Source organism: Ammospiza nelsoni, chromosome 19, assembly GCF_027579445.1.
Source record: "Ammospiza nelsoni isolate bAmmNel1 chromosome 19, bAmmNel1.pri, whole genome shotgun sequence".
Taxonomy (NCBI): domain Eukaryota; kingdom Metazoa; phylum Chordata; class Aves; order Passeriformes; family Passerellidae; genus Ammospiza; species Ammospiza nelsoni.
The window spans coordinates 8,383,465-8,391,989 of NC_080651.1; the positions used below are offsets into that span (position 1 = coordinate 8,383,465).

Here is an 8,525-nt window from a genome sequence, read left to right on the forward strand (position 1 = left end):
AAGAGCTCCTCTGTATGCTTCATAGGAGAAAATAGTTGATCTTACTAGAGATTTGTCTGAGTTCTACAACCCATCCAGCTGCTTTTGTATAACATTTAGAGATGTGGAAAATAATAACACACTTCCTGTGGAAATGTTTGACTTGCCACCCCCAGCATGGGAAGCAAACAGGAAGCCTGTGCACCAAAATTGCATATTCAGAAGAGGCAACAATATTTCTTTGGGAAGAACTACCCATTAATATGTGTTATCCAGCACTTCCAACTGGAATGTGCTTGTGAAATTCCAGGGACTTCTTAAAGGTGGTGACTTAACCCAATTGAACTATGCCAGCTTTTGTGTCCTGGTGCTGGGTCCCATGGCTGTTATCCTTTGGTTTGCTTTAGGAGAGCTCACGTCTCTTTGTGCTTCATCTCCTTGGCTGATGCTGGGTTCTGTGCTGGGCCCGTGGTCTGGATCTCTGCCTTGGGGTCTGACAAGGCCCTATGGAATGCAAGTGCAGAAGGAGGATGACAGTAGTGAAAAGCAGACTGGTTTTTTCTGATCTGCCATCAGTGTTGGGCCATGTGTTGGTTTGTACAGACCACTTCATGGTGTTGCACTTTTCCCCCCGTTTTTATTTTCATATGCTCGTGATGTACTCAACTGCTGGAGGGGATTGACTTACAGCCTTTGGTTCTGTTGACATTTCACTGTACTGATATCTGGAGGGATTGTCCAAATGTGCTTTAGAAGCCTCTCTCAATTTGTTTTTTTTTTCCAGAGCACAGAAGCTGAGCCCCATAAATAATGCAGCTGATATCAGGAAGAAGCTGGAGGTGTAGAAGACGTAGTGGAAATCACTGGTTATGTCTACCAGGAGACCTGGAATAGAAATGAAAGCTTAGCCAAAGAGAAGAGGCACTGAAGGCATTCATTTACATGCACGTTAAACCTGAATCGTTCAGCAAACTGCCATATACAAAAGACAAGAATTCTCTCATGAGTTAAGTTCTCTTCTCTGGATTCAAGTGGTTGTTTAGTTTTTATTTGTAGTCACAAGTCAGGTGATACTTCTGTAGAAAGTATTTCTCAATACACACAGAAATCAGGAAAGAAAGGAAATTGTAATTTTTCCCCAACCTGCTGCTTCATTTCATTTGCTCAGCAGAGAACCCTTGTGCCACTGCCACTCAGTGGCTTTTGGAATGAGTGACCCTATTATGTCCTGGGGCAGAAAATAGAACAACTAGATAGAGAAGTAGCTCAGAAACTTACATAGTAAGGTCTCCAAACTGAACATTTGTCTCTAATCCTGTTTAATGAAGGATAAGGAAATTCACAGCACAGCAAGATTATGACTAACATAAAGTGACCTCAGTATAAACCATTTAGAAACATGAGATATAGAGGGAGTCATTTAACACTAATATTAGAGATGGAAAAGTGATACTTAGGCCAAATACACGATGCCTTCCATCATCATAAGGCTGCTTATCAATATGGAAATACTGGAATAATGTTTATTTGCTTGTATTTTTCAGTCAAAATTGGTGATGTTTCTTTCCATGGTGTACTTTTCTATAGCAGATTTTAGGACTGTGAACAGAAATGGAGCTGCTTTTACTGTGCTTTTTTTTGCCCATCTGCTGCTCCTGTCAGAGATGACCAAGAAGGGACCTTTTTGCTCTTAGAGAAAAGCGACTGACACGCTAATGGCAGGGAGTACCATGAAATACACTGCATGTTACCACCACATTATTGAGCCAGACACAATTTTCCTACTGAGTAGCCACAATTCATTGTCTGGAGAAGAGAACTAAAGCATGAACTGAGGCTGACATGCTCAGGTTGACATTTGTTATTTGTTGGTCTCTTCAATTGACTGCAGGAGCAGGTGTGTCTTGGACAGGTCACTTAGTGCCATTTGGAGTGAACTGTGAATAATTTATTAGACTGAGAGTCTTAACTAGCTCCTTTCTTGTCTCCAGAGAAAAATTAATATGCTCCAGAACTTGGAAAGAAGACTGAACAGAAGCTTTTACTGTGGGGCTTTTGAATAATGTAGGAGTGGTAATAATTGTGAACACAAATAATTCATTTAATGGGAAGTTCACAATTTCTTGAGACTTCATGGATAAAGCAATGCAAACTGGTAAAAAGGTGAAAAAGTTCATAGTTATTCCTGTTGGCTTCTTGCCACTGGAAAAAAGCTGTCATTGCTCCCATATGTATCAGATCACATACCAAGTGAGTAACTTTTTCACTGTGATCTCGATGCAGCTGTTGAAATTACTTTCCAGCTGTCAAAAGAGGCTGATGATTCTTTTCCAACCGTACCTTTTATACTGCTCCCTTTGCATAACTCACCTACACCAAGGGTCTGGAAACTCCCTAATTCCTCTTCTTGATGCTCCCAAGCACTTGCCACCAGTTTCCAAACCACCACCTTTCCCCCAGCCAGGCTTCATAGCCTCTCTCACCTGTGAGCGGGGCCCCGATGAGGAGGGTGGTGCTCTCTAGGATGGTGAAGAGCCCTAGAGCACTGGAGAACCTGTCCATCTCCACCACATCCATCAGCACCTGGAAGGTGAGCGCCCCGACGCCGCTCATGGCTATGCTGAGGATGACGCAGTAGAGGATGAGCACACTGAACTCAGCTGAGATGACACAGATGAAGTTGCTGAGCCCGCAGAGGAGCACGGCCAGGCTGAACAGGTAGATGCGCCTTCCCGTGAAGACTCTGTGTCCTGAGAGCAGCCCTGTGAAAGGGCGGATGAAGATGTTGATGAGCCCGATGACGGAGATGAGGAGGGCTGCCTTGCGCTCCTCCACCCCGTTGTGGATGGCATAAGGCACAAGGTAGACATGGGGTAAGGCAAACCCCATCATCATCCAGGTTACTCCAATAGTGTAAATCTGGTAACCTTTGTTTTGACAGAAGATGTCAAAAGCCAGGTACTTCTGCAGCATCTGGAAGCATTTTGTCCTTTTGGTGTGCTGCTGGAGTGTGGGGTGGTGAGAAGATGCTCCATTGGACAGCTGTGTCTCTTCTGCTCTGCTCCCTGGCTCCTCTTCGGGCTTGGCAGACTGTGGAAGTGACCCTGATGCCAGCTGAATGGGTCTCATGATGGCTCCACAAACACAGCCGTTCAGCAGTATTCCTCCAAAGATGAGGAAGGTGTTTCTCCAGCCCATCTCATCCAGCAAGTATTGAGACAGCAGCGGCCACAGCGTGAAGCCGAGGGAGACCCCGGTGGAGGCCACGGCATTGGCCAGTGTTCGCCACCGCACAAAGTAATAGCCCAGCACAGTCACTCCTGCCTGGAAGCTGAAACATGATCCCAGACCTAAAGATGAGAATAAATGATCTTTCTTTGTTGTCTTAAAGGGGAAAAAGAGCCCAAATTCACGGTGTACCCACAGATGATTTCATCTGCCATTGAAGCATTTTCTGACCTGCCAGGCCACATAGCCCCCAGGGATTGATTAATACTCAGAAACCCCACACCAGGATGAAGAAGGTTGTTATGTGTAAATTAAACTATTTGTGTTCTTGGGTATAGTAAATATACTGATCTAAACTGATGTTTTTCTGGGACACGGTGCAATTCTTAAGTTGCTATGGAATTGTTCATTAAAAGCTTGGATTTTATTCCACATGCAATGAGCAGTGCTGCTTTCCTGATGCTTTCATCAGGGCTCAGGGAGTTGCTTGTTTTTTTCTCAAAGCAGTGGCCACTGCTTAACTTGCAAGATCCAGCAGGAATGGTTACAGAGTAAGGAATTAATTTCTCTGTGTTATTAAAAACCAAGAGTTGAATGTCAGTTACATAGGAGAAATATTTGGAAAGGAAGAGTTCCCATCTGTTACTTCTGTTCAAAACCAACAGGGTCTTTTGTTAGAAAAAGATGTCTCCGTTCTCCCCCAGTTTGGGAGTGGTGAAATACAAGCTCAGGGAACCTGAGAAGGACATTATCGCAACACATTATGTTCCAAGATTGGAAAAACAACAAAACCCCTCCCTTCTTGAAAGACAAAAGGCTGAGAAGCTACTAAAAAGAACAGACATCCTTTTTCTCTTTTTCATCTTTTTCATCTTTTACCCTCTGGAGATCTGTAGCTTTTTCCAGAGAGAAGCACTTCCCAGTGAGCTTGAGTGGGTGAGGTGTATGCTAAAGGGATGTGAAGGCCAAGTCTAGTGGGATTTCTGCTGTGCTGGGAGGCTGTTGAGTTCTCCTGTTTCACAGATGAGTGGAAAAATGTGACCACTTAGCTGGGGCTCTCCCACTTCCCATCTCCAGCACAGCAGCTGAGTTTCCCTGCTCTCCAGTACGTACCAGTGATGAGGCCAGCTGTGAGGTACAGCTGGCTGATGGACTTGCAGAAGGAGCTGGATACCATTCCCAGCCCGCTGAGCAGCCCTCCCAGCATCACCACGAACCTGCAGCCAAACCGCTTCACCAGGATGCTGCACAGGGGCCCTGGAAGTAGAGAAGGAAAAGGGAAGCAGTTAGGGATAAAGGAAGTATTTTGTACCTGCTGGGCTGCTGCAATTATCAAATTATGTAGTCTAGAGACCCTGAAGGTTTTCCCAGCAGCTTAATGTAGTGGGGGAGACAGGAAGAGAAAATATTTTCTGTGATCCTCCCAAGTGCTTGGCCAGCTTGTTGGCTGAGGTGACGACTGTCATCTGCTGGGATTTTGACCATCAAGTAGGATGTGATGGATTTTCATTAAAACCCTTGGAACGGGACTTCTGGTGAATTCCATGAGATTATGAGAAATTACTTGTTTGTTAATGACATTAACATCCTTCATTTTGGGGCAGGGAAAGATTAGATCACATCTGCAGCCTGCCAGTGGGGAAGGTGCTTCTCTCTGCATTCTCTGGGAGAAGAAGATCTGAAGGTAGTTTCTTTTCCTGTTCCCTCAAGAATCCTCAAGGTTTTCCAGGTTTTATTAACATTTTTCCCAATTCTGAACACTTAAGGTTATGGAAGCAAATGCAAAATTACTGTAAGCTGCAGAATTAGGAGTCAGTCAGTGTAGGGAATATAACCTGTGGCATATTTGTGACCTAAATCAACATCTGGTTTGAAATACAATCCACACAGTCAAGTGAACAGTGGAACATTATTAAAATTAGGAGTGCAGCTGTCTGTATTTTGATCTGCTTGGGAGATTTTCACCTTAGACTTCAGTGGCCTCTGAAAAAGTGTCCAGCAAATGTGACTGGATTATTTTTTCCTCCTGCTGAAGACATTAAGGATGGTACTGCTGTTTAACTAGCCCAAGAAGGCATAAATTGAACACTATAAAATAATGAGGTTGACTCTAAAAACCATAAGGGTTTGTCATGATTAGTTCCTGGTTACTTGTTGTCTGGGTTTCAAATGTTATTTCTCACTTGCCTGGGGCTTTTGTGCTTTCTTTTGCAATAATATCAACAAAATTGCCGCATTTATATGAGTTAGTGCAGAGTGTTCCGTGTGCATGGATATCTAAGAGCAGGAACCTGTAATGGCCTGAAATTCCCTTTTGGACACAGATGTAGCACCCTAGGTCTCTCAAATTATCTTAGAATAATCACTAATGGCTTTTACCTAGGAACGTAGCACTGATAATGGAATATGTTTGGCTGAGTTATGAGCTATTGTTTGCCCTGTGCCCTTCCCCATTTCCTTCCATGGCTCTCCTGCATGGAACCTTCTCCCAGTACTGACTGCTCTGGGAACAGGCTGCTCTGCCCATTTCCCTTTCTCTTCCAATTTTTGCAACAAATAAATTTTTTTCCCCTTCAGTTCCTCTGAATTAAAAGGAATAAATGTGAAGAAAAGCGAGTGGCACCTTTAAGGGATACTAGTGACAACAGCATGCAATTTTGGGAAAGATTTAAGTGCTGAAATGTAACTGGAGAACTTGAATCAAGTAAAGCCTGGCCCTCTCCAAAGGAGGTCAGAAGTTGCAGCAAAAGCCATATGTGCTTGGCCTGAGAGGGAAGCTTTGATCTCTGTTTATTTTGGGGTTTTTTGTCTTCTGGTTTATGTTACTGCTGCCTCCTTCTACTGGGGAAAAGCATAAATCCTCCTGTGCTCTAACACCCTGCAATAGGAGACATAACTGGCAAGCAAAGTACAACTTTCTGGCTGTGGCCTGACAAATTCTATTGTGAATATCAACACAAAGCTATTCTTTCCTTATCTAATTTACAACTTTTGGATCTATGCATTGGCTGTCATTGTATTACCTTTTATAGTGGTTCTAGCCTCCTACACAACAATTACTTCATTAAAAACAACAGGATAATTGACATTCTTGTGGATACTGCCAGAGTTGTCCTTCCTGGACATGCTGGGACCAAGCTGCTTCTGAGACCGTTTCCCAGAGCCAGCAGGTCCCAGTTGGGTCCTCCCCACTAATGACAGAAGGATCACAGGGGCTGGAAAACAGGATGGGGAATGCCCAACAGCTTCCAAATTCCAAGCCCCGAGGATACTGCTTTATTTCTGCCTACTCTCAGTGGTGATTCCTCCCCTTGTCGCTTTCCTCGACATCTCTTTCCATCTGCATCTTGATATTCTGGACCCAGCTGTTTCTGCTAAGGTTCAAACTCTCAGTTCCATGCAGGTGGCTGCTAGCCATATCCTGCATGGTACAGACTGAACCTGCCATAGCCTTCACATCAGCGTGACTCAGGGCTCTGGGGTTGTTTTTTTGCTTTATAATGTAGTATCAACTTTCACCAGCATTGGAAGGGAGCAGGAATGAACTCAAGGAGAAGCTTGGAAACATGGGCAACACCGGGAATTTTCCTTCTGTTGCCTGGTAGGGTTTGGGTTGTCTGTTTATCAAATAAGCACAGAATTTGCATGGGTCATGAAGCACAGACCACTCATTGGGAAGTCCTTGAACTGCTGGGGATTTGGTTTTCTCTCTGCAGAAAAAGAATCCCCACATCTCTGTGTGGAATCTGGGACCACTGCCCTGCGCTGCTCCCATGTTTTTTGTGAGGGGAAAACCAGTGATTCACTCCAGTATCCACAGAGCACAATGCTCCTTGCAGCCCTGCAGCCGTAGGTGCTGCCTGACCCACATTCTGCACCGATCCAGCCCTGCTCACATCCACCCTGATGCCTGCGTAGGTGTGCGCTCCGTGCCACCGCCCAAGGAGCTGCTTTTAAGGCTTTGCCTCAGCTGGCAGCACTGAGGAGCTCAGCTTTTGGCATCTCTTCAGCCACAAAGAACAGAGCTGTCATGTGGCATTTGGAAGGAGATGTGCTCTCGTGGACAAGATGAACCAAGAAAGCACCGCAGAGCTCCAGCACTATGTGCTGGCTTATTCAAAGAGCTTCTGTGAGAAATAACTGTGTTTTTGCTGATGTGGAAAAACTGGGCTGAGAAAGGGATTTGCCTTCTTTGACCAAGGGTCTTGGCTGACTCTGAGAGTGACAAAAGGGAGCGTGGAATCTGTGGACATTTAGCTTTGGACTGTGGGATCCAAGTGTCTTGGAAATGCTGTGTACTGCCCAACAGCCAGTCCCTTCCACCACCCGCCTTAATGAAACGCTGAATTACATCCCCCCACCAACAGCACAAGGGCAGCAGGTGGAAGAGGCCATTCCCTGCCATCACTCACCCCCTCCGTGCAGCACGGCCACCATGATGGACGGGAACCACGATGTCTCGCTGTTGCTGGCCTGGAACTCGTGCTGGAGGTCCGTGAAGAAGATCCCGATGCAGGCGGGGAAGCCCAGCGTCAGCCCCTGCAGCACCACTGCGGCCAGCAGGACCATCCATGCCCATCCCTGGTCCTGGGGCTTGGCAGTGCCACGTCCTGCTGCTTCTCCTTGGGACATGATAGCTCCGTTCTCCTCTCAGCCAGTCTGCTGGGGAAGGGAGTGCAGCTACCACACAACCCTCAGCCCAGTGAACAGGCCTTCAGGGAAGAGCTGATGGTGTTCCTGAGGCTCAGAGCACCGGTGAGTCCCACACCTTTCCCAGCTGACACTCTTGACTTCTTGCTCTGCATTTCTTCCAGCACCTCCCTTCCTTCTCACTACAGGATCCTGGCACCAGATTGTTTTAGAAACCGCTGCCTTCTCCTTTTATATTTCACAAGACTGTGACCACAGCCAGGTAGAGGACAGGACCACACCTCCTCTGAGGTATGAATTGGCTTTACCTAGTTCCGCCCTTATTTTCCCTTTCACCTGCTTTCATCATATGGAGTCCCCTTGCTGGCAATTGCTAAGGTCACTCAGTCCCCGTGCCGAGGAGGAAAAACTGCAAATGCCAAGCAAAATAGAAACCTATAAAGGTTCTGTGTCACAGCAGGGTTCAGTGTGAACCTTTCAGGAGAACTACACCTACGTACAAAGTGCTGGTGGTGAAAAAATATTTTAAAGGCCATTAATTAACTAGAATCCAGTGATGGCAGATAGGCTTTTGCTTTACCTCTCTAGATCTAGAGCTGCTTCTGAGAGATCCCAGTTTGGATTTCTCTGAGACTGACAGAAACATATAGCAATAGTATTCTGCATCC

The 8,525-nt window shown here is 45.7% G+C and overlaps 1 protein-coding gene across 1 annotated transcript; it reads right to left on the reverse strand.

Annotated features, from left to right (window-relative positions):
- Nucleotides 1-514: 514 nt before the first annotated feature.
- SLC16A5 (solute carrier family 16 member 5) lies at nt 515-7,839 on the reverse strand. The gene is made up of 4 exons (XM_059486008.1): nt 7,620-7,839; nt 4,321-4,464; nt 2,463-3,329; nt 515-864 (listed from the first exon to the last, which is right to left on the reverse strand). Exons 1-4 carry the CDS (start codon nt 7,837-7,839, stop codon nt 623-625), a joined length of 1,473 nt encoding a protein of 490 aa, XP_059341991.1. The 3' UTR covers nt 515-622.
- Between the last annotated feature and the right edge of the window lie 686 nt (nt 7,840-8,525).

Coding starts and splice junctions, on each gene's coding strand:
- SLC16A5 (XM_059486008.1), bottom strand. CDS start 7,839: ATGTCCCAAGGAGAAGCAGCAGGACGTGGCACTGCCAAGCCCCAGGAC. Junction 4,465..7,619: donor GGCCGTGCTGCACGGAGGGG/GTGAGTGATGGC, acceptor CTCTACTTCCAG/GGCCCCTGTGCAGCATCCTG. Junction 3,330..4,320: donor CACAGCTGGCCTCATCACTG/GTACGTACTGGA, acceptor TCTCATCTTTAG/GTCTGGGATCATGTTTCAGC.